General features: G+C 53.3%; 1 protein-coding gene across 3 annotated transcripts in view; it reads right to left on the bottom strand.

Moving 5' to 3' along the window:
• The window catches only part of FIBCD1 (fibrinogen C domain containing 1), a 106,829-nt gene that overhangs the window by 10,528 nt on the left and 69,796 nt on the right, over positions 1 to 26,505 (bottom strand). For all 3 annotated transcript variants that reach the window (XM_072125648.1, XM_072125646.1, XM_072125647.1), the window contains exons 3-6: positions 5,441 to 5,908; positions 3,638 to 3,782; positions 2,995 to 3,131; positions 51 to 147 (exon numbers count right to left, since the gene is read on the bottom strand). In XM_072125648.1, the coding sequence (XP_071981749.1) occupies positions 51 to 147; positions 2,995 to 3,131; positions 3,638 to 3,782; positions 5,441 to 5,908 (847 nt within the window). The remainder of the gene's footprint in view (positions 1 to 50; positions 148 to 2,994; positions 3,132 to 3,637; positions 3,783 to 5,440; positions 5,909 to 26,505) is intronic.

Below are 26,505 nucleotides of genomic sequence, written 5' to 3'. Positions count from 1 at the left end.
ATGATAGCGGGTGCTGGGTGCATCATCATTAAGCACTGGCAGACTCTCACCCAGCCAATGTTCCGCTGTCAGCTTTCCAAATCCGTCCCTGTACTGCTCCCACCCACGGAAGAAATTCACGGATCCGTCCTCTCGTCTCTGGAACACCTGAAATAAGATTTACATTAGAGGCGTCATCAGTAACGAGGTCTGAGGCTTGCACTACCTCGCGCCTCCATGACCTTATAAAAACCTGTGGAATAGATGAGACTGGCTGATAACATAGAACAGCAGCTGCCCCTGCCTGTAGGACGGTGGCTCTGCGGTGAATGATGGGCACGGTGCGGCAATCGCTGGCGGCTCAGTATCCGTCATGCATTGTCTGGAGCCCGCGGCGCTCGGCCTGATCCATCTACAAGTGGCGTGCGGGGAATTATGTATCAAAGATTTCCCGGAGCGGAGCGTCTCCGTAATCTATCATGGAAGTAATCTGGCGGCGGTGGCGGCCGATCCTGTGATTAATGGACCAGCGCGTCCGTGTTCAGCAGTGGGGACGATGGAGATTACATCTCGCGGGGAGGAAGGGGTTAAAGGTTTATGGAGTTTTAATGTGTCTGACACGGCGGCGGCGGATCGCACAGGTGTCGGCAGAGGCGCGAGGAAAGCCCTGCCTAATCTGATCCGACCTTGTGCGGATGAAGGAGGACACAATCAGGATCTGCAAAGAGAACACAACATAATAGGCAGGAGGAGGGGGGGGCTTAAAGGGCAACTCCATCCCCTCACAGGAGTCACATTGCCGGATCGTAGTACCGGCCCAGGAGAGAGGAATTAAAGGGGTTGATCAGGATTATCTCCAGGATCCCCGCAGGTTGGGTCTGGTATTGCACATGAGCTTTGTTCATTTGAGTGAAGTGGAGCTGCAATACCAGGCACAACCTGCGCAGAGATGTGGAGCTGTTTTTCTAATCCTGGAAAATCCCTATAACTTTATTCTGCACCGAAATCCAGGGATCTAGTCTCTCCCCTAAGAAGGTGCAGGACGGGGCCTGTAGGATGTGAGAATTGTCTAATAGAAGCCTTATAATCCTTATTAGAGATGTGCAGGGGCGGGGCAGCTCTACTCAGGGGTGGAGCTTTGTGATAAACCACCCCCTGTAATCAATCACTATGATCCTATCATTACATGGGAAGGCTCTTTCCTTTCTTTGGTTGGCATCTTTCCTAGGATTAGCTGTAAGCACTTGGATAATTGGATAACAGGATACTTGGCCCCTCCCATGAGGATCCTCTCAGCCACTTAACAGCAATAGAGGTAAAAAAAAAAAGACTTGTGGCTTGTTACTGATTTTATCATTTAGAAATGGGAAGAACCTTGTGTTGGGATGACCCTTACCCCCCCCCCCCCGCCCGGAGTGTGGCGCCCCCATCTGACAACCGATAAGAGCCATTAATGATGTCACCAGCTCTAATCCCATTGTAAAGGACGATTGTATATGGATCCAGTCATTTCGGAATCGTTGCATTTAATGGATTTGTCAAATCTGGACAAAGTATAAGTTAACTCCTTCCCTGCTGGTGGCCCAGTGGATACCCTGCGCTGGGTGTCGGAGGGGGGTGTGGGGTCTCTCACATATATTTGGGCCGGGGTTATTCTTGACATATGTCGGATTCCCGGGATTTGTGGATGATTGCACTGGATTATAGGATCCAGCGTTGTGATAAAATATTGATTAGTAGAGTCTGATGACTTCATCGTCTTGTTTGTGCCCTGTTCCCCCTATAGCGGCCCCCGGCATCTACCACAGAGATGAAATAAGTGCGGTGCGGCCTGACACGGGCGCTGGGGCCACGGGGGACTGCAGGCTGCCGGGGGGTGGCGCGGGGTCACTCTTGTTTGTGTGCTCATCATTAAATATGAATTCTCCCCTAAAGCAAAATAAACCGGTCCACGGGCCGCGGCGTTGAAATATTAATACCCTCCCGAGCCACGGTCCGGCCCCACGGCTACACGGACATTAACCCCTCCTGTGCCAACTGCAAATGAAATCCCATTTTTTCCTTAGCCTTTACTCTAGTCACTTCCGAAGCTGCATTCACCATCCTGGTGGCTTATCCTAGAACATCTCCTCCATGTAGGGGGGTAACGGGGCAGGAGCGGCCGCCATCATCACCAGTATCGGGTAATAATTCCTCTTCGTCTCGCGCTGCTCCGTTACCTTCCAGCGCTTTTCACCTTGCGGTAACGTTTTACGCAGTGAATTTCCACAACCGGTTATTTAGTCTTCACTATCAGAACAATATCCGTCAATCAGGCGGAGGAGTGCAGAGCGTCTGGGCGGGCACCGCACTCAGCGGGGGCGGAGACTAAACCGAAAGGGGTCGAAATGGAGAAAGCTAAAGTGATTTGCTAAACGACACAATGGTGCAGGACAAGAGAACGGGAGACTCGTACCATCATCATGGGAGATAAGCAGGGGCGGGGCTGATTTACTCAGGGGTGGAGCCTGTAGATAGAAAACCTATAACTCACAGCTTCTGATTACCTGCCATTGGAATTATATCATTACAGGACCCCAAACCCTGGTAGTGCTCTTGGCTCCTCTACATTTGGGGGACTGTAATCAAAGCTGACAGCCAATCAGGGGGCTTGTTACATATACCCCTCCCATGAGGACCTGCTCAGCTATAGAGGGATCCATGACTCTTGTTGCTACTCCTACAATCGAGAGAAGAATCTGATAACCTCTTACCCCTGATTGGCCCTTGGTGTAATTGCGCCCCCTAGCTTTAGGAACGCAGCTGATCATAGTGTGAATAGCAATGAATATAATATGCATATAAAGTTATATCATGCAACTTCTTCTCCGTTTACATCTAGAGCTGCATCTGAAATACTGCCGGTTACTGAGGGCAGAAATCCCAAGAACTGGCAATGGAGCTCTGGATGTGATGCAGAAGAATGTGTGGCTGCAGCTTTGGTTGTGATTGGAGTAGAAGTACTATTGGACTTACTGTCCAGCCCCCTCCGTCGGTCGTCATGTCGCAGTAGACCTGGAATCCGGTGGGATAGTGGATGGGGAAGACGGAGTAGACGCCGTCCTCCTGCTGTCCGCTCATGAAGATGTCGTAGCAGTCACGCGGTTTGGAACCTGTGGATAGAGCGGTGGTGTCGTTACACTGTGTCAGGCAGCAAGTGATTTCATCATCTTGGAGTCGCGGTGCTGGATAATTCCATTCCCGGTCAAATGCGCAGATTAACTCATAAAAAAAATATCGAAAAAATTCCCTTGAAAATGTTACGGCGCTGCGCAGGACTCCGCCGCTGAGATTTATGATGCTGTCAAGATGGCAGAACTACCCGGAGTCGCAGTTTTCTGGCTTTACACTCCGAGAATCAGGATGGGGGAGGGGAGCGGCGCTCTCATCTACAACACGAGCCGGGGAAGGATATATCTATATTACAGCGCGAGGGGGGGGGGGGGCGCGGCCACATATTACACTGCGCAATTCTGAGAACCCGGAGGGCCAACATCCGATACAAACCCCATTGTGCTCACAGACGGATGTCAGTCTTCACTGCTGTTCTGGAGTTTTATTCATGCACCAGAAAGCTCAGGATGAACAAGAATGCGGGAGGAAATGATGGAAGTCTCACCGTTGGTGCAGCCACGGGTTCGGGAGCTCTTTGATGGTGACCGTACCAGATCCCCTTTCCCTCGGGACTTTCCATGGACCGAGTCAAGAACTTCACTTACAGAGCTGACCAGCTGCGCCACGTGACTGTGACCCTCGGACAGAAGCTGGGGGGGCGAGACAGAGGACACGTAAAGGGGTGTGAGGAACGGTGCAACAAATCCATTCCAGTCTGTTCTATTGCCCCGGCCTGTGCGTCAGTCTACACTGTAGTCCTAGGATTCTATTCCTGAAACCTACTTACAGTTATTATAAAGCTCCACCTTCTTGACTAGTTTTAGTAAAATGCTCCGCCCCCTGAGTGCTGCTATGCTCCACCCGAGTGCTGCTATGCTCCTCCCCAGAGTGCTGCTATGCTCCTCCCCAGAGTGCTGCTATGCTCCTCCCCAGAGTGCTGCTATGCTCCACCCGAGTGCTGCTATGCTCCTCCCCAGAGTGCTGCTATGCTCCTCCCCAGAGTGCTGCTATGCTCCTCCCCAGAGTGCTGCTATGCTCCTCCCCAGAGTGCTGCTATGCTCCTCCCCTGGGTGCTGCTATGCTCCTCCCCTGGGTGCTGCTACGCTCCTCCCCTGGGTGCTGCTACGCTCCTCCCCTGGGTGCTGCTACGCTCCGCTCCTGAGTGCTGCTACGCTCTGCCCCTGAGTGCTGCTACGCTCTGCCCCTGAGTGCTGCTACGCTCTGCCCCTGAGTGTTGCTACGCTCTGCTCCTGAGTGTTGCTACGCTCTGCTCCTGAGTGTTGCTACGCTCTGCTCCTGAGTGTTGCTACGCTCTGCTCCTGAGTGTTGCTACGCTCTGCTCCTGAGTGTTGCTACGCTCTGCTCCTGAGTGTTGCTACGCTCTGCTCCTGAGTGTTGCTACGCTCTGCTCCTGAGTGTTGCTACGCTCTGCTCCTGAGTGTTGCTACGCTCTGCTCCTGAGTGCTGCTACGCTCTCTGCTCCTGAGTGCTGCTACGCTCTCTGCTCCTGAGTGCTGCTACGCTCTGCCCCTGAGTGCTGCTACGCTCCCCCCTGAGTGCTGCTACGCTCCGCCCTGAGTGCTGCTACGCTCTGCCCCTTAGTGCTGCTATGCTCCGCCCCTGAGTGCTGCTATGCTCTGCTCCTGAATACTGTTAAGATCCTTCCTTAATCTCTTACCGACCTAGACTTGTGCCGGGCTACACTGTTTCACCAACTCATACATCTAGTGCAGGACTCCAACCCCATCCAAGGATCAGAAGCTCCTCCTCCTACACTTTGCTAGACTCCACCCCCAAGCATATTGTTAATCATAGTAAGTGATTAGCTCCACCCACATCCTTGGTTTAATAATGGAATAATAATATTCTGGGTCTTGGCGCGTGTCCTGCCGGCTGTACCCGGGGCCGGTGCCAGGAGCTGCTGTACAGCGCGCCAGCTCAGCCATGTGCTCTGCGTGAAGCGCCGCCAGGGAAATCATATCCTACCAGGAAGCAGGAATTCAGTCTCTTACAGCGATTCTGACTACACGTCCGTCTTCTTCTCTAATCATTTACAAATATTTCTGAGAATTTATGGAATTTACTAGAACTGGAGATATTAGCGATGAAATCTCAGTGTGGAGGGAGCCATTTCCTGACGCACACTGCACTTCCTGCAGGCCACACCCACGCCTAGTCTGACCCTGCCCATGAACATCAAGGCTCCCCCCCCCTAGAGCTCCTATTCCTGCCTTGTCTTGGGGACGGGGTTACCAGGCAGCGGCCATCTTGGTGGTCCCGCGGCTTTCTTGTCTAGATGTTGTGTTACCTGTATAAGTCTCCCCTGCTCGCTCTGCAGCGCCCCCAGCTCAGACACCAGGCCGTTCTGCCCCTTCCGGAGACTCTCCCAGTCGGCTCGCTGCCGGGACACTTGGGATACCATCTGTGACACCTGGTCGGCCAGTCCCGCCAGCAGTGCCCGCTCCTTGCCCACCGCTGCCTTCATCTCGGAGTCGTGGTCAGCCAGTGCGGACATCATGGAGGACTGCAGACCGTCCAGCCGCGGCAGCGGGTCAGGACAATTGGGATCGATGAATATATTGATGTGGGAGCTGTCCGCCCGCTCAATAGTCACCAGCGCGTTGGGGTCCTCCATGTTGGTGGTGATGACCGGTGGGGGCTCGGTGGACGGGGCGTGGTAATGGTTCATGAACAGGACGGCCCCAGTGACGGTGACAGCCAGAAGGACAGCGACGGACAGCAGCACCGTGCACAGGATGTAACCACAGCTCGTCCTCTGCAAGACAAAGAGGACATCTGCTTAAAGGGGCGCTCCGCAAGTCACCCATCATGCTCTAGTAACATCCAGAGCTGCATCAACAAACTCAGGGCCCTGGACTGTAAACCTCCTGCAGACACAGAACCAGAAAAGACGTAGAAAACTCAGAAAAATTCAGGTGTAACAGCAGAACCTCAATCAGAAAAGATTCACCATAATCACATTCAAATGACTACGACTACAGGGTGGAGATAAAGGAGGGGCCACGGGGCGATTTCCTGCAGGAGAGGAGATAAGAACCTGCTATATCGCGTCTGTGCTCAGTCAATTGCTACACAGCGGGGGGCTCCGACAGCTCCCCCTGAAATGGTAGTAGCTTGATGTTGGGGGTCACCTGTGTCGTACTACCTGTGGCTGCCCCTAAGATATTGGGAGTCACCTGTATTGCTCTCCCATTGGCTGCCTCTGAGATGTTGGGGGTCACCTGTTTGTTCTTCAACAAGAGGCTTCCCTGAGATGTTGGGGGTCACCTGTGTCGCTCTACCAGTGGCTGCCCCTGAGATGTTGGGGGTCATCTATATCCCTCTACCAGTGGCTGCCCCTGAGATGTTGGGGGGTCATCTATATCCCTCTACCAGTGGCTGCCCCTGAGATGTTGGGGGGTCATCTATATCCCTCTACCAGTGGCTGCCCCTGAGATGTTGGGGGTCATCTATATCCCTCTACCAGTGGCTGCCCCTGAGATGTTGGGGGTCATCTATATCCCTCTACCAGTGGCTGCCCCTGAGATGTTGGGGGTCATCTATATCCCTCTACCAGTGGCTGCCCCTGAGATGTTGGGGGTCATCTATATCGCTCTACCAGTGGCTGCCCCTGAGATGTTGGGGGTCATCTATATCGCTCTACCAGTGGCTGCCCCTGAGATGTTGGGGGGTCATCTATATCCCTCTACCAGTGGCTGCCCCTGAGATGTTGGGGGTCATCTATATCGCTCTACCAGTGGCTGCCCCTGAGATGTTGGGGGTCATCTATATCCCTCTACCAGTGGCTGCCCCTGAGATGTTGGGGGTCATCTATGTCGCTCTACCAGTGGCTGCCCCTGAGATGTTGGGGGTCACCTGTGTCGCTCTACCAGTGGCTGCCCCTGAGATGTTGGGGGTCATCTATATCCCTCTACCAGTGGCTGCCCCTGAGATGTTGGGGGTCATCTATATCCCTCTACCAGTGGCTGCCCCTGAGATGTTGGGGGTCATCTATATCCCTCTACCAGTGGCTGCCCCTGAGATGTTGGGGGTCATCTATATCGCTCTACCAGTGGCTGCCCCTGAGATGTTGGGGGTCACCTGTGTCGCTCTACCAGTGGCTGCCCCTGAGATGTTGGGGGTCACCTGTGTCGCTCTACCAGTGGCTGCCCCTGAGATGTTGGGGGGTCATCTATATCCCTCTACCAGTGGCTGCCCCTGAGATGTTGGGGGTCATCTATATCCCTCTACCAGTGGCTGCCCCTGAGATGTTGGGGGGTCATCTATATCCCTCTACCAGTGGCTGCCCCTGAGATGTTGGGGGTCATCTATAACCCTCTACCAGTGGCTGCCCCTGAGATGTTGGGGGTCATCTATATCCCTCTACCAGTGGCTGCCCCTGAGATGTTGGGGGTCATCTATATCCCTCTACCAGTGGCTGCCCCTGAGATGTTGGGGGTCATCTATATCCCTCTACCAGTGGCTGCCCCTGAGATGTTGGGGGTCACCTGTGTCGCTCTACCAGTGGCTGCCCCTGAGATGTTGGGGGTCACCTGTGTCGCTCTACCAGTGGCTGCCCCTGAAATGTTGGGGGTCATCTATATCCCTCTACCAGTGGCTGCCCCTGAGATGTTGGGGGTCATCTATATCCCTCTACCAGTGGCTGCCCCTGAGATGTTGGGGGTCATCTATATCCCTCTACCAGTGGCTGCCCCTGAGATGTTGGGGGTCATCTATATCGCTCTACCAGTGGCTGCCCCTGAGATGTTGGGGGTCATCTATATCCCTCTACCAGTGGCTGCCCCTGAGATGTTGGGGGTCATCTATATCGCTCTACCAGTGGCTGCCCCTGAGATGTTGGGGGTCATCTATATCGCTCTACCAGTGGCTGCCCCTGAGATGTTGGGGGTCATCTATATCCCTCTACCAGTGGCTGCCCCTGAGATGTTGGGGGTCATCTATATCCCTCTACCAGTGGCTGCCCCTGAGATGTTGGGGGTTATCTATATCGCTCTACCAGTGGCTGCCCCTGAGATGTTGGGGGTCACCTGTGTCGCTCTACCAGTGGCTGCCCCTGAGATGTTGGGGGTCACCTGTGTCGCTCTACCAGTGGCTGCCCCTGAGATGTTGGGGGTCACCTGTGTCGCTCTACCAGTGGCTGCCCCTGAGATGTTGGGGGTCACCTGTGTCGCTCTACCAGTGGCTGCCCCTGAGATGTTGGGGGGTCATCTATATCCCTCTACCAGTGGCTGCCCCTGAGATGTTGGGGGTCATCTATATCCCTCTACCAGTGGCTGCCCCTGAGATGTTGGGGGTCATCTATATCGCTCTACCAGTGGCTGCCCCTGAGATGTTGGGGGGTCATCTATATCCCTCTACCAGTGGCTGCCCCTGAGATGTTGGGGGTCATCTATATCCCTCTACCAGTGGCTGCCCCTGAGATGTTGGGGGTCATCTATATCCCTCTACCAGTGGCTGCCCCTGAGATGTTGGGGGGTCATCTATATCCCTCTACCAGTGGCTGCCCCTGAGATGTTGGGGGTCATCTATATCGCTCTACCAGTGGCTGCCCCTGAGATGTTGGGGATCATCTATATCCCTCTACCAGTGGCTGCCCCTGAGATGTTGGGGGTCATCTATATCGCTCTACCAGTGGCTGCCCCTGAGATGTTGGGGGTCATCTATATCCCTCTACCAGTGGCTGCCCCTAAGATGTTGGGGGTCATCAATATCCCTCTACCAGTGGCTGCCCCTGAGATGTTGGGGGTCATCTATATCGCTCTACCAGTGGCTGCCCCTGAGATGTTGGGGGTCATCTATATCCCTCTACCAGTGGCTGCCCCTGAGATGTTGGGGGTCATCTATATCGCTCTACCAGTGGCTGCCCCTGAGATGTTGGGGGTCATCTATATCCCTCTACCAGTGGCTGCCCCTGAGATGTTGGGGGTCATCTATATCGCTCTACCAGTGGCTGCCCCTGAGATGTTGGGGGTCATCTATATCCCTCTACCAGTGGCTGCCCCTGAGATGTTGGGGGTCATCTATATCGCTCTACCAGTGGCTGCCCCTGAGATGTTGGGGGTCATCTATATCCCTCTACCAGTGGCTGCCCCTGAGATGTTGGGGTTCATCTATATCGCTCTACCAGTGGCTGCCCCTGAGATGTTGGGGTTCATCTATATCGCTCTACCAGTGGCTGCCCCTGAGATGTTGGGGGTCACCTGTGTCGCTCTACCAGTGGCTGCCCCTGGGATGTTGGGGGGTCATCTATATCGCTCTACCAGTGGCTGCCCCTGAGATGTTGGGGGTTATCTATATCGCTCTACCAGTGGCTGCCCCTGAGATGTTGGGGGTCATCTATATCCCTCTACCAGTGGCTGCCCCTGAGATGTTGGGGTCACCTGTGTCGCTCTACCAGTAGCTGCCCCTGAGATGTTGGGGGGGTCATCTATATCCCTCTACCAGTGGCTGCCCCTGAGATGTTGGGGGTCATCTATATCGCTCTACCAGTGGCTGCCCCTGAGATGTTGGGGGTCACCTGTGTCGCTCTACCAGTGGCTGCCCCTGAGATGTTGGGGGTCATCTATATCCCTCTACCAGTGGCTGCCCCTGAGATGTTGGGGGTCATCTATATCGCTCTACCAGTGGCTGCCCCTGAGATGTTGGGGGTCACCTGTGTCGCTCTACCAGTGGCTGCCCCTGGGATGTTGGGGGGTCATCTATATCCCTCTACTAGTGGCTGCCCCTGAGATGTTGGGGGGGGTCATCTATATCCCTCTACCAGTGGCTGCCCCTGGGATGTTGGGGGGTCATCTATATCCCTCTACCAGTGGCTGCCCCTGAGATGTTGGGGGGTCATCTATATCCCTCTACCAGTGGCTGCCCCTGGGATGTTGGGGGGGTCATCTATATCCCTCTACCAGTGGCTGCCCCTGGGATGTTGGGGGGGTCATCTATATCGCTCTACCAGTGGCTGCCCCTGAGATGTTGGGGGTCATCTATATCCCTCTACCAGTGGCTGCCCCTGAGATGTTGGGGGTCATCTATATCGCTCTACCAGTGGCTGCCCCTGAGATGTTGGGGGTCACCTGTGTCGCTCTACCAGTGGCTGCCCCTGGGATGTTGGGGGGTCATCTATATCCCTCTACTAGTGGCTGCCCCTGAGATGTTGGGGGGGTCATCTATATCCCTCTACCAGTGGCTGCCCCTGGGATGTTGGGGGGTCATCTATATCCCTCTACCAGTGGCTGCCCCTGAGATGTTGGGGGGTCATCTATATCCCTCTACCAGTGGCTGCCCCTGGGATGTTGGGGGGGTCATCTATATCCCTCTACCAGTGGCTGCCCCTGGGATGTTGGGGGGGTCATCTATATCGCTCTACCAGTGGCTGCCCCTGAGATGTTGGGGGTCATCTATATCCCTCTACCAGTGGCTGCCCCTGAGATGTTGGGGGTCATCTATATCGCTCTACCAGTGGCTGCCCCTGAGATGTTGGGGGTCACCTGTGTCGCTCTACCAGTGGCTGCCCCTGGGATGTTGGGGGGTCATCTATATCCCTCTACCAGTGGCTGCCCCTGGGATGTTGGGGGGGTCATCTATATCCCTCTACCAGTGGCTGCCCCTGGGATGTTGGGGGGGGTCATCTATATCGCTCTACCAGTGGCTGCCCCTGAGATGTTGGGGGTCATCTATATCGCTCTACCAGTGGCTGCCCCTGAGATGTTGGGGGTTATCTATATCGCTCTACCAGTGGCTGCCCCTGAGATGTTGGGGGTCATCTATATCCCTCTACCAGTGGCTGCCGCTGAGATGTTGGGGGTCATCTATATCGCTCTACCAGTGGCTGCCCCTGAGATGTTGGGGATCATCTATATCCCTCTACCAGTGGCTGCCCCTGAGATGTTGGGGGTCACCTGTGTCGCTCTACCAGTGGCTGCCCCTGAGATGTTGGGGGTCACCTGTGTCGCTCTACCAGTGGCTGCCCCTGAGATGTTGGGGGTCATCTATATCCCTCTACGAGTGGCTGCCCCTGAGATGTTGGGGGGTCATCTATATCCCTCTACCAGTGGCTGCCCCTGAGATGTTGGGGGTCATCTATATCCCTCTACCAGTGGCTGCCCCTGAGATGTTGGGGGGTCATCTATATCCCTCTACCAGTGGCTGCCCCTGAGATGTTGGGGGTCATCTATATCGCTCTACCAGTGGCTGCCCCTGAGATGTTGGGGGTCATCTATATCCCTCTACCAGTGGCTGCCCCTGAGATGTTGGGGGTCACCTGTGTCGCTCTACCAGTGGCTGCCCCTGAGATGTTGGGGGTCACCTGTGTCGCTCTACCAGTGGCTGCCCCTGAGATGTTGGGGGTCATCTATATCCCTCTACCAGTGGCTGCCCCTGAGATGTTGGGGGTCATCTATATCCCTCTACCAGTGGCTGCCCCTGAGATGTTGGGGGTCATCTATATCCCTCTACCAGTGGCTGCCCCTGAGATGTTGGGGGGTCATCTATATCCCTCTACCAGTGGCTGCCCCTGAGATGTTGGGGGTCATCTATATCGCTCTACCAGTGGCTGCCCCTGAGATGTTGGGGGTCACCTGTGTCGCTCTACCAGTGGCTGCCCCTGAGATGTTGGGGGTCATCTATATCCCTCTACCAGTGGCTGCCCCTGAGATGTTGGGGGTCATCTATATCCCTCTACCAGTGGCTGCCCCTGAGATGTTGGGGGTCATCTATATCCCTCTACCAGTGGCTGCCCCTGAGATGTTGGGGGGTCATCTATATCCCTCTACCAGTGGCTGCCCCTGAGATGTTGGGGGTCATCTATATCGCTCTACCAGTGGCTGCCCCTGAGATGTTGGGGGTCATCTATATCCCTCTACCAGTGGCTGCCCCTGAGATGTTGGGGGTCATCTATATCGCTCTACCAGTGGCTGCCCCTGAGATGTTGGGGGTCATCTATATCCCTCTACCAGTGGCTGCCCCTGAGATGTTGGGGGGTCATCTATATCCCTCTACCAGTGGCTGCCCCTGAGATGTTGGGGGTCATCTATATCGCTCTACCAGTGGCTGCCCCTGAGATGTTGGGGGTCATCTATATCCCTCTACCAGTGGCTGCCCCTGAGATGTTGGGGGGTCATCTATATCCCTCTACCAGTGGCTGCCCCTGAGATGTTGGGGGTCATCTATATCCCTCTACCAGTGGCTGCCCCTGAGATGTTGGGGGTCATCTATATCCCTCTACCAGTGGCTGCCCCTGAGATGTTGGGGGTCACCTGTGTCGCTCTACCAGTGGCTGCCCCTGGGATGTTGGGGGTCACCTGTGTCGCTCTACCAGTGGCTGCCCCTGAGATGTTGGGGGTCACCTGTGTCGCTCTACCAGTGGCTGCCCTGAGATGTTGGGGGTCATCTATATCGCTCTACCAGTGGCTGCCCCTGAGATGTTGGGGGTCACCTGTGTCGCTCTACCAGTGGCTGCCCCTGGGATGTTGGGGGGTCATCTATATCCCTCTACCAGTGGCTGCCCCTGGGATGTTGGGGGGGTCATCTATATCCCTCTACCAGTGGCTGCCCCTGGGATGTTGGGGGGGGTCATCTATATCGCTCTACCAGTGGCTGCCCCTGAGATGTTGGGGGTCATCTATATCGCTCTACCAGTGGCTGCCCCTGAGATGTTGGGGGTTATCTATATCGCTCTACCAGTGGCTGCCCCTGAGATGTTGGGGGTCATCTATATCCCTCTACCAGTGGCTGCCGCTGAGATGTTGGGGGTCATCTATATCCCTCTACCAGTGGCTGCCCCTGAGATGTTGGGGGTCACCTGTGTCGCTCTACCAGTGGCTGCCCCTGAGATGTTGGGGGTCACCTGTGTCGCTCTACCAGTGGCTGCCCCTGAGATGTTGGGGGTCATCTATATCCCTCTACGAGTGGCTGCCCCTGAGATGTTGGCGGGTCATCTATATCCCTCTACCAGTGGCTGCCCCTGAGATGTTGGGGGTCATCTATATCCCTCTACCAGTGGCTGCCCCTGAGATGTTGGGGGGTCATCTATATCCCTCTACCAGTGGCTGCCCCTGAGATGTTGGGGGTCATCTATATCGCTCTACCAGTGGCTGCCCCTGAGATGTTGGGGGTCACCTGTGTCGCTCTACCAGTGGCTGCCCCTGAGATGTTGGGGGTCACCTGTGTCGCTCTACCAGTGGCTGCCCCTGAGATGTTGGGGGTCATCTATATCCCTCTACCAGTGGCTGCCCCTGAGATGTTGGGGGTCATCTATATCCCTCTACCAGTGGCTGCCCCTGAGATGTTGGGGGTCATCTATATCCCTCTACCAGTGGCTGCCCCTGAGATGTTGGGGGGTCATCTATATCCCTCTACCAGTGGCTGCCCCTGAGATGTTGGGGGTCATCTATATCGCTCTACCAGTGGCTGCCCCTGAGATGTTGGGGGTCACCTGTGTCGCTCTACCAGTGGCTGCCCCTGAGATGTTGGGGGTCATCTATATCCCTCTACCAGTGGCTGCCCCTGAGATGTTGGGGGTCATCTATATCCCTCTACCAGTGGCTGCCCCTGAGATGTTGGGGGTCATCTATATCGCTCTACCAGTGGCTGCCCCTGAGATGTTGGGGGTCATCTATATCCCTCTACCAGTGGCTGCCCCTGAGATGTTGGGGGTCATCTATATCGCTCTACCAGTGGCTGCCCCTGAGATGTTGGGGGTCATCTATATCCCTCTACCAGTGGCTGCCCCTGAGATGTTGGGGGGTCATCTATATCCCTCTACCAGTGGCTGCCCCTGAGATGTTGGGGGTCATCTATATCGCTCTACCAGTGGCTGCCCCTGAGATGTTGGGGGTCATCTATATCCCTCTACCAGTGGCTGCCCCTGAGATGTTGGGGGGTCATCTATATCCCTCTACCAGTGGCTGCCCCTGAGATGTTGGGGGTCATCTATATCGCTCTACCAGTGGCTGCCCCTGAGATGTTGGGGGTCATCTATATCCCTCTACCAGTGGCTGCCCCTGAGATGTTGGGGGGTCATCTATATCCCTCTACCAGTGGCTGCCCCTGAGATGTTGGGGGTCATCTATATCCCTCTACCAGTGGCTGCCCCTGAGATGTTGGGGGTCATCTATATCCCTCTACCAGTGGCTGCCCCTGAGATGTTGGGGGTCACCTGTGTCGCTCTACCAGTGGCTGCCCCTGGGATGTTGGGGGTCACCTGTGTCGCTCTACCAGTGGCTGCCCCTGAGATGTTGGGGGTCACCTGTGTCGCTCTACCAGTGGCTGCCCCTGAGATGTTGGGGGTCACCTGTGTCGCTCTACCAGTGGCTGCCCCTGAGATGTTGGGGGTCATCTATATCCCTCTACCAGTGGCTGCCCCTGAGATGTTGGGGGTCATCTATATCCCTCTACCAGTGGCTGCCCCTGAGATGTTGGGGGTCATCTATATCCCTCTACCAGTGGCTGCCCCTGAGATGTTGGGGGGTCATCTATATCCCTCTACCAGTGGCTGCCCCTGAGATGTTGGGGGTCATCTATATCGCTCTACCAGTGGCTGCCCCTGAGATGTTGGGGGTCACCTGTGTCGCTCTACCAGTGGCTGCCCCTGAGATGTTGGGGGTCATCTATATCCCTCTACCAGTGGCTGCCCCTGAGATGTTGGGGGTCATCTATATCCCTCTACCAGTGGCTGCCCCTGAGATGTTGGGGGTCATCTATATCGCTCTACCAGTGGCTGCCCCTGAGATGTTGGGGGTCATCTATATCCCTCTACCAGTGGCTGCCCCTGAGATGTTGGGGGTCATCTATATCGCTCTACCAGTGGCTGCCCCTGAGATGTTGGGGGTCATCTATATCCCTCTACCAGTGGCTGCCCCTGAGATGTTGGGGGGTCATCTATATCCCTCTACCAGTGGCTGCCCCTGAGATGTTGGGGGTCATCTATATCGCTCTACCAGTGGCTGCCCCTGAGATGTTGGGGGTCATCTATATCCCTCTACCAGTGGCTGCCCCTGAGATGTTGGGGGGTCATCTATATCCCTCTACCAGTGGCTGCCCCTGAGATGTTGGGGGTCATCTATATCCCTCTACCAGTGGCTGCCCCTGAGATGTTGGGGGTCATCTATATCCCTCTACCAGTGGCTGCCCCTGAGATGTTGGGGGTCACCTGTGTCGCTCTACCAGTGGCTGCCCCTGGGATGTTGGGGGTCACCTGTGTCGCTCTACCAGTGGCTGCCCCTGAGATGTTGGGGGTCACCTGTGTCGCTCTACCAGTGGCTGCCCTGAGATGTTGGGGGTCATCTATATCGCTCTACCAGTGGCTGCCCCTGAGATGTTGGGGGTCACCTGTGTCGCTCTACCAGTGGCTGCCCCTGGGATGTTGGGGGTCACCTGTGTCGCTCTACCAGTGGCTGCCCCTGAGATGTTGGGGGTCACCTGTGTCGCTCTACCAGTGGCTGCCCTGAGATGTTGGGGGTCATCTATATCGCTCTACCAGTGGCTGCCCCTGAGATGTTGGGGGTCACCTGTGTCGCTCTACCAGTGGCTGCCCCTGGGATGTTGGGGGGGGTCCTGCAGGCACCAGGATTATGTTCTGATTTTTTTCTCAGATTTTTTTGAGCGGCTTCTGCTGAGCGGCAAAATAATGTGATCTGCGGGGACCCCGGAGTCATCCAGCGCTCGGCCCCGGAGTCGCACAGCGTTCAGTATGTGCCCCCGGGGGACACGGCAGAAGTGTTAATAGTGATTGTCGCTTTATATCCCGAGCTCTCACCCAGGATTTATGTATTTATCTCCTGACCCTATGGAAGCGAACCGCATGGCGGTATTATAATGGCGCAACCACTCCGCCTCCGGATGATAGAACTGGGGCCGTTACTGAGGGATGGTAGTCGCCAGTTGTCAGCAGTCGCTGCTCGGGGGTGGTAAGGACTAGTGACGACTATCTGGGCCCCTTTATGTATAGAATCTGGTGCTTAGAGGGGAACTCCAGAGTAATACTCGTCCGTTTCTCAGCATCTCTATGATCTCTATGATCTGTGAGCTGTGGGATGGATGGATGGGATTTGGGGGGATTCCGGATGTTCCTGACAGGTTGTCACAGCCCCGCCCCCTGCGCACACAATGCTGAGCTCTGCAATACTGTAACAATTCTGGGGAAGAAGCGCGGGACATCTGAGGCTCGGTGGGGGTCTCTGGTGGAGGAGCTGTGCCTGCTGGGGTCTCTGGTGGAGGAGCTGTGCCTGCGGGGGTCTCCAGGAGCTGTCAGACAGCAGAGTGGGGGGCGGCCGCCATATGTCTCTATGTGACATGTTTCATTAGTCGGGGGCTGTCAGCGCTCGCTGCGGAGCTGTCACGCTGATGGCGGTCTCTGCATTGATCTCTCTCCACCGCCTGATGTCTCTGCGCCATCACACGAGCAGCTGACAGGGGGCGCCGCTGCTGCCCCATCACCCCCACAGCAAAATCTACAATATAACCTGAAAGTTATGTGGATGCACAATAATAAGCTATGCCACAGCTCCGCGGGGGCGGGATCTTATATACCCAGGTCACATGATCACTCCCGGCCAAGGAGGAGCCATAAAGGACAAACCCCAGAACCACTGACCAATCACCTCTGCAACAGAACACGGGAGAGAGGAGAGAGACAGAGCAGAACAACGGGACACGGAGGAGGAGGATGAGCCCCCCAGTGCCTGCCCCTCATGTCCCCTATTACTCTCTGTTATCAGCCATTACATCCCGGGGAGAGGAGACTGTACAGGGGGATACAATCTATTACTCTCTGTTATCAGCCATTACATCCCAGGGAGTGGAGACTGTACAGGGGGGATACAATCTATTACTCTCTGTTATCAGCCATTACATCCCGGGGAGAGGAGACTGTACAGGGGGGGGATACAATCTATTACTCTCTGTTATCAGCCATTACATCCCGGGGAGAGGAGACTGTACAGGGGGGGGGTACAATCTATTACTCTCTGTTATCAGCCATTACACCCCAGGGAGAGGAGACTGTACAGGGGGGGATACAATCTATTACTCTCTGTTATCAGCCATTACACCCCGGGGAGAGGAGACTGTACAGGGGGGATACAATCTATTACTCTCTGTTATCAGCCATTACATCCCAGGGAGTGGAGACTGTACAGGGGGGATACAATCTATTACTCTCTGTTATCAGCCATTACATCCCGGGGAGAGGAGACTGTACAGGGGGGGGATACAATCTATTACTCTCTGTTATCAGCCATTACATCCCGGGGAGAGGAGACTGTACAGGGGGGGGGTACAATCTATTACTCTCTGTTATCAGCCATTACATCCCGGGGAGAGGAGACTGTACAGGGGGGATACAATCTATTACTCTCTGTTATCAGCCATTACACCCCGGGGAGAGGAGACTGTACAGGGGGGGATACAATCTATTACTCTCTGTTATCAGCCATTACATCCCGGGGAGAGGAGACTGTACAGGGGGGGATACAATCTATTACTCTCTGTTATCAGCCATTACACCCCGGGGAGAGGAGACTGTACAGGGGGGATACAATCTATTACTCTCTGTTATCAGCCATTACATCCCGGGGAGAGGAGACTGTACAGGGGGATACAATCTATTACTCTCTGTTATCAGCCATTACATCCCGGGGAGAGGAGACTGTACAGGGGGATACAATCTATTACTCTCTGTTATCAGCCACTACATCCCGGGGAGAGGAGACTGTACAGGGGGATACAATCTATTACTCTCTGTTATCAGCCACTACATCCCGGGGAGAGGAGACTGTACAGGGGGGATACAATCTATTACTCTCTGTTATCAGCCATTACATCCCGGGGAGAGGAGACTGTACAGGGGGATACAATCTATTACTCTCTGTTATCAGCCATTACACCCCGGGGAGAGGAGACTGTACAGGGGGGGATACAATCTATTACTCTCTGTTATCAGCCATTACATCCCGGGGAGAGGAGACTGTACAGGGGGATACAATCTATTACTCTCTGTTATCAGCCATTACATCCCGGGGAGAGGAGACTGTACAGGGGGATACAATCTATTACTCTCTGTTATCAGCCATTACACCCCGGGGAGAGGAGACTGTACAGGGGGATACAATCTATTACTCTCTGTTATCAGCCATTACACCCCGGGGAGAGGAGACTGTACAGGGGGGATACAATCTATTACTCTCTGTTATCAGCCATTACATCCCGGGGAGAGGAGACTGTACAGGGGGGGATACAATCTATTACTCTCTGTTATCAGCCATTACACCCCGGGGAGAGGAGACTGTACAGGGGGATACAAGCTATTACTCTCTGTTATCAGCCATTACATCCCGGGGAGAGGAGACTGTACAGGGGGATACAATCTATTACTCTCTGTTATCAGCCATTACATCCCGGGGAGAGGAGACTGTACAGGGGGGATACAATCTATTACTCTCTGTTATCAGCCATTACATCCCGGGGAGAGGAGACTGTACAGGGGGGGATACAATCTATTACTCTCTGTTATCAGCCATTACATCCCGGGGAGAGGAGACTGTACAGGGGGATACAATCTATTACTCTCTGTTATCAGCCATTACACCCCGGGGAGAGGAGACTGTACAGGGGGGATACAATCTATTACTCTCTGTTATCAGCCATTACACCCCGGGGAGAGGAGACTGTACAGGGGGGGATACAATCTATTACTCTCTGTTATCAGCCATTACATCCCGGGGAGAGGAGACTGTACAGGGGGGGATACAATCTATTACTCTCTGTTATCAGCCATTACACCCCGGGGAGAGGAGACTGTACAGGGGGGATACAATCTATTACTCTCTGTTATCAGCCATTACATCCCGGGGAGAGGAGACTGTACAGGGGGATACAATCTATTACTCTCTGTTATCAGCCATTACATCCCGGGGAGAGGAGACTGTACAGGGGGATACAATCTATTACTCTCTGTTATCAGCCACTACATCCCGGGGAGAGGAGACTGTACAGGGGGATACAATCTATTACTCTCTGTTATCAGCCACTACATCCCGGGGAGAGGAGACTGTACAGGGGGGATACAATCTATTACTCTCTGTTATCAGCCATTACATCCCGGGGAGAGGAGACTGTACAGGGGGATACAATCTATTACTCTCTGTTATCAGCCATTACATCCCGGGGAGAGGAGACTGTACAGGGGGGATACAATCTATTACTCTCTGTTATCAGCCATTACATCCCGGGGAGAGGAGACTGTACAGGGGGGATACAATCTATTACTCTCTGTTATCAGCCATTACATCCCGGGGAGAGGAGACTGTACAGGGGGGATACAATCTATTACTCTCTGTTATCAGCCATTACATCCCGGGGAGAGGAGACTGTACAGGGGGGGATACAATCTATTACTCTCTGTTATCAGCTTAGGGTGAGGTGACTGTACAGGGGGGATACAATCTATTACTCTCTGTTATCAGCCATTACATCCCGGGGAGAGGAGACTGTACAGGGGGGGATACAATCTATTACTCTCTGTTATCAGCTTAGGGAGAGGAGACTGTACAGGGGGGATACAATCTATTACTCTCTGTTATCAGCCATTACACCCCGGGGAGAGGAGACTGTACAGGGGGGGATACAATCTATTACTCTCTGTTATCAGCCATTACATCCCGGGGAGAGGAGACTGTACAGGGGGGATACAATCTATTACTCTCTGTTATCAGCCATTACATCCCGGGGAGAGGAGACTGTACAGGGGGGATACAATCTATTGCTCTCTGTTATCAGCCATTACATCCCGGGGAGAGGAGACTGTACAGGGGGGATACAATCTATTGCTCTCTGTTATCAGCCATTACATCCCGGGGAGAGGAGACTGTACAGGGGGGGGATACAATCTATTACTCTCTGTTATCAGCCATTACATCCCGGGGAGAGGAGACTGTACAGGGGGGGATACAATCTATTACTCTCTGTTATCAGCCATTACACCCCGGGGAGAGGAGACTGTACAGGGGGGGGATACAATCTATTACTCTCTGTTATCAGCCATTACATCCCGGGGAGAGGAGACTGTACAGGGGGGGGGGGGGGATACAATCTATTACTCTCTGTTATCAGCCATTACACCCCGGGGAGAGGAGACTGTACAGGGGGGATACAATCTATTACTCTCTGTTATCAGCCATTACATCCCGGGGAGAGGAGACTGTACAGGGGAGGATACAATCTATTACTCTCTGTTATCAGCCATTACACCCCGGGGAGAGGAGACTGTACAGGGGGGATACAATCTATTACTCTCTGTTATCAGCCATTACACCCCGGGGAGAGGAGACTGTACAGGGGGGATACAATCTATTACTCTCTGTTATCAGCCATTACATCCCGGGGAGAGGAGACTGTACAGGGGGGATACAATCTATTACTCTCTGTTATCAGCCATTACATCCCGGGGAGAGGAGACTGTACAGGGGGGATATAATCTATTACTCTCTGTTATCAGCCATTACATCCCGGGGAGAGGAGACTGTACAGGGGGGGGGGATACAATCTATTACTCTCTGTTATCAGCCATTACATCCCGGGGAGAGGAGACTGTACAGGGGGATACAATCTATTACTCTCTGTTATCAGCCATTACACCCCGGGGAGCGGAGACTGTACAGGGGGGATACAATCTATTACTCTCTGTTATCAGCCATTACACCCCGGGGAGAGGAGACTGTACAGGGGGGATACAATCTATTACTCTCTGTTATCAGCCATTACATCCCGGGGAGAGGAGACTGTACAGGGGGGGATACAATCTATTACTCTCTGTTATCAGCCATTACACCCCGGGGAGAGTAGACTGTACAGGGGGGATACAATCTATTACTCTCTGTTATCAGCCATTACATCCCGGGGAGAGGAGACTGTTCAGGGGGGGATACAATCTATTACTCTCTGTTATCAGCCATTACATCCCGGGGAGAGGAGACTGTACAGGGGGGATACAATCTATTACTCTCTGTTATCAGCCATTACATCCCGGGGAGAGGAGACTGTACAGGGGGGATACAATCTATTACTCTCTGTTATCAGCCATTACATCCCGGGGAGAGGAGACTGTACAGGGGGGATACAATCTATTACTCTCTGTTATCAGCCATTACATCCCGGGGAGAGGAGACTGTACAGGGGGGATACAATCTATTACTCTCTGTTATCAGCCATTACATCCCGGGGAGAGGAGACTGTACAGGGGGGATACAATCTATTACTCTCTGTTATCAGCCATTACATCCCGAGGAGAGGAGACTGTACAGGGGGGGGGATACAATCTATTACTCTCTGTTATCAGCCATTACATCCCAGGGAGAGGAGACTGTACAGGGGGGGATACAATCTATTACTCTCTGTTATCAGCCATTACATCCCGGGGAGAGCAGACTGTACAGGGGGGATACAATCTATTACTCTCTGTTATCAGCCATTACACCCCGGGGAGAGGAGACTGTACAGGGGGGGGGGATACAATCTATTACTCTCTGTTATCAGCCATTACATCCCGGGGAGAGGAGACTGTACAGGGGGGGATACAATCTATTACTCTCTGTTATCAGCCATTACACCCCGGGGAGAGGAGACTGTACAGGGGGGATACAATCTATTACTCTCTGTTATCAGCCATTACATCCCGGAGAGAGGAGACTGTACAGGGGGGGATACAATCTATTACTCTCTGTTATCAGCCATTACATCCCGGGGAGAGGAGACTGTACAGGGGGATACAATCTATTACTCTCTGTTATCAGCCACTACATCCCGGGGAGAGGAGACTGTACAGGGGGGGATACAATCTATTACTCTCTGTTATCAGCCATTACATCCCGGGGAGAGGAGACTGTACAGGGGGGGATACAATCTATTACTCTCTGTTATCAGCCATTACACCCCGGGGAGAGGAGACTGTACAGGGGGGGATACAATCTATTACTCTCTGTTATCAGCCATTACATCCCGGGGACAGGAGACTGTACAGGGGGGGGGATACAATCTATTACTCTCTGTTATCAGCCATTACATCCCGGGGAGAGGAGACTGTACAGGGGGGATACAATCTATTACTCTCTGTTATCAGCCACTACATCCCGGGGAGAGGAGACTGTACAGGGGGGGATACAATCTATTACTCTCTGTTATCAGCCATTACATCCCAGGGAGAGGAGACTGTACAGGGGGATACAATCTATTACTCTCTGTTATCAGCCATTACATCCCGGGGAGAGGAGACTGTACAGGGGGGGATACAATCTATTACTCTCTGTTATCAGCCATTACATCCCGGGGAGAGGAGACTGTACAGGGGGGGATACAATCTATTACTCTCTGTTATCAGCCATTACACCCCGGGGAGAGGAGACTGTACAGGGGGATACAATCTATTACTCTCTGTTATCAGCCATTACATCCCGGGGAGAGGAGACTGTACACAGGGGGATACAATCTATTACTCTCTGTTATCAGCCATTACATCCCGGGGAGAGGAGACTGTACAGGAGGGATACAATCTATTACTCTCTGTTATCAGCCATTACATCCCGGGGAGAGGAGACTGTACAGGGGGGATACAATCTATTACTCTCTGTTATCAGCCATTACATCCCGGGGAGAGGAGACTGTACAGGGGGGATACAATCTATTACTCTCTGTTATCAGCCATTACATCCCGGGGAGAGGAGACTGTACAGGGGGGGGGGATACAATCTATTACTCTCTGTTATCAGCCATTACATCCCGGGGAGAGGAGACTGTACAGGGGGGGACACAATCTATTACTCTCTGTTATCAGCCATTACATCCCGGGGAGAGGAGACTGTACAGGGGGATACAATCTATTACTCTCTGTTATCAGCCATTACACCCCGGGGAGAGGAGACTGTACAGGGGGATACAATCTATTACTCTCTGTTATCAGCCATTACATCCCAGGGAGAGGAGACTGTACAGGGGGGATACAATCTATTACTCTCTGTTATCAGCCATTACATCCCGGGGAGAGGAGACTGTACAGGGGGGGATACAATCTATTACTCTCTGTTATCAGCCATTACATCCCGGGGAGAGGAGACTGTACAGGGGAGGTGGGGGGGCTGATACAAGCTATTACTCTCTGTTATCAGCCATGTTAGTGTCTGGGGCCTGGCATTACTGCTGAGGTTGCTGTGTTGGTGAGTGACAGGGTGCGGTATAATATAGGGGATTATTATGGCCGGATACACAGGGAAATGAGCGGCGGCTCGGGGGTGGTGGTGGGGGGAGCACCTGGCGGGGGATGAATGACCTTGTGCAAATGGCTGCATCCTGACAATCTCCATCCCAGACTGACTCATAGATTTCCTTACATTACCCTTAAAGGGGCGGGCACCTAATTATTACAGGTAGCAGATTAACCCTTTGCTGCAGGACGTGATTTGTGACATAGTGTAACACATTGTATCGGCATGCTCAGGGCTTTGCAGCACATTGACTTATGGCAGCCGCTGTCTGTCACCTGCTGAGGCAGCACTCCGCACTTATACATATACATGGCACCATTAATATGTCGTCCGTATCGCTGGCCGCCCGCAGACATAATACACCCATCATCCAGCTGACAGCCTCTCCCTATTACCACGTCTGTTCTGCTCCACCAAGCGCTATGTACAGAGGGAGATAAGTGGCCGTCAGACAGCTCCAGCAACGCTTATCTCATTGTAAACTAAGAATCTCTGCAAGGAGAAAGTCAGGAAATATCTGTAATATCAGCACCTGGGAAAGCTGAGTCATGTCACACGGCCCCAACACATGCTGCACTGCAGGGATCTGTCATTGGGTGACCCGTAATTATACCTCACACTGCTGTGCTCTGTGCAGCCAGTGTTATGTACTGTCCCTGGAGAGATATGTAATCAGACCTCACACTGCTGTGCTCTGTGCAGCCAGTGCTATGTACTGTCCCTGGAGAGATGTGTAATCAGACCTCACACTGCTGTGCTCGGTGCTCTCTGCAGCCAGTGATATGTATTGTCCCTGGAGAGATGTGTAATCAGACCTCACACTGCTGTGCTCTGTGCTCTCTGCAGCCAGTGTTATGTATTGCTCCTGGAGAGATGTGTAATCATACCTCACACTGCTGTGCTCTGTGCTCTCTGCAGACAGTGTTATGTATTGCTCCTGGAGAGATGTATAATCAGACCTCACACTGCTGTGCTCTGTGCTCTCTGCAGCCAGTGTTATGTATTGTCCCTGGAGAGATGTGTAATCAGACCTCACACTGCTGTGCTCTGTGCTCTCTGCAGCCAGTGTTATGTATTGTCCCTGGAGAGATGTGTAATCAGACCTCACACTGCTGTGCTCTGTGCTCTGTGCAGCCAGTGTTATGTACTGTCCCTGGAGAGATATGTAATCAGACCTCACACTGCTGTGCTCTGTGCTCTGTGCAGCCAGTGCTATGTACTGTCCCTGGAGAGATGTGTAATCAGACCTCACACTGCTGTGCTCGGTGCTCTCTGCAGCCAGTGATATGTATTGTCCCTGGAGAGATGTGTAATCAGACCTCACACTGCTGTGCTCTGTGCTCTCTGCAGCCAGTGCTATGTATTGTCCCTGGAGAGATGTGTAATCATACCTCACACTGCTGTGCTCTGTGCTCTCTGCAGCCAGTGTTATGTATTGTCCCTGGAGAGATGTGTAATCAGACCTCACACTGCTGTGCTCTCTGCAGCCAGTGATATGTATTGTTCCTGGGTAGATGTGTAATCAGACCTCACACTGCTGTGCTCTGTGCTCTCTGCAGCCAGTGTTATATATTGTCCCTGGAGAGATGTGTAATCAGACCTCACACTGCTGTGCTCTGTGCTCTCTGCAGCCAGTGTTATGTATTGTCCCTGGAGAGATGTGTAATCAGACCTCACACTGCTGTGCTCTGTGCTCTCTGCAGCCAGTGTAATGTATTGTCCCTGGAGAGATGTGTAATCATACCTCACACTGCTGTGCTCTGTGCTCTCTGCAGCCAGTGTTATGTATTGTCCCTGGAGAGATGTGTAATCATACCTCACACTGCTGTGCGCTGTGCTCTCTGCAGCCAGTGTTATGTACTGTCCCTGGAGAGATGTGTAATCAGACCTCACACTGCTGTGCTCTGTGCTCTCTGCAGCCAGTGTTATGTACTGTCCCTGGAGAGATGTGTAATCAGACCTCACACTGCTGTGCTCTGTGCTCTCTGCAGCAAGTGTAATGTATTGTCCCTGGAGAGATGTGTAATCATACCTCACACTGCTGTGCTCTGTGCTCTCTGCAGCCAGTGTAATGTATTGTCCCTGGAGAGATGTGTAATCATACCTCACACTGCTGTGCTCTGTGCTCTGTGCAGCCAGTGTTATGTATTGTCCCTGGAGAGATGTGTAATCATACCTCACACTGCTGTGCTCTGTGCTCTCTGCAGCCAGTGTTATGTATTGTCCCTGGAGAGATGTGTAATCATACCTCACACTGCTGTGCTCTGTGCAGCCAGTGTTATGTATTATCCCTGGAGAGATGTGTAATCAGACCTCACACTGCTGTGCTCTGTGCTCTCTGCAGCCAGTGTTATGTATTGTCCCTGGAGAGATGTGTAATCATACCTCACACTGCTGTGCTCTGTGCTCTCTGCAGCCAGTGTAATGTATTGTCCCTGGAGAGATGTGTAATCATACCTCACACTGCTGTGCTCTGTGCTCTGTGCAGCCAGTGTTATGTATTGTTCCTGGGTAGATGTGTAATCATACCTCACACTGCTGTGCTCTGTGCTCTCTGCAGCCAGTGTTATGTATTGTCCCTGGAGAGATGTGTAATCAGACCTCACACTGCTGTGCTCTGTGCTCTCTGCAGCCAGTGTTATGTATTGTCCCTGGAGAGATGTGTAATCAGACCTCACACTGCTGTGCTCTGTGCTCTCTGCAGCCAGTGTTATGTATTGTCCCTGGAGAGATGTGTAATCAGACCTCACACTGCTGTGCTCTGTGCTCTCTGCAGCAAGTGTTATGTATTGTCCCTGGAGAGATATGTAACCAGACCTCACACTGCTGTGCTCCGTGCTCTCTGCAGCCAGTGTTATGTATTGTCCCTGGAGAGATGTGTAATCAGACCTCACACTGCTGTGCCCTGTGCTCTCTGCAGCCAGTGTTATGTATTGTCCCTGGAGAGATGTGTAATCAGACCTCACACTGCTGTGCTCTGTGCTCTCTGCAGCCAGTGTTATGTATTGTCCCTGGAGAGATGTGTAATCCTACCTCACACTGCTGTGCTCTGTGTTCTCTGCAGCCAGTGTTATGTACTGTCCCTGGAGAGATGTGTAATCATACCTCA

The sequence above is a fragment of the Engystomops pustulosus genome, chromosome 9 (genome assembly GCF_040894005.1).
Source record: "Engystomops pustulosus chromosome 9, aEngPut4.maternal, whole genome shotgun sequence".
NCBI lineage: Eukaryota > Metazoa > Chordata > Amphibia > Anura > Leptodactylidae > Engystomops > Engystomops pustulosus.
Note: the sequence above shows the minus strand (reverse complement) of the source record. Positions and strands in the feature narration are given on the sequence as shown.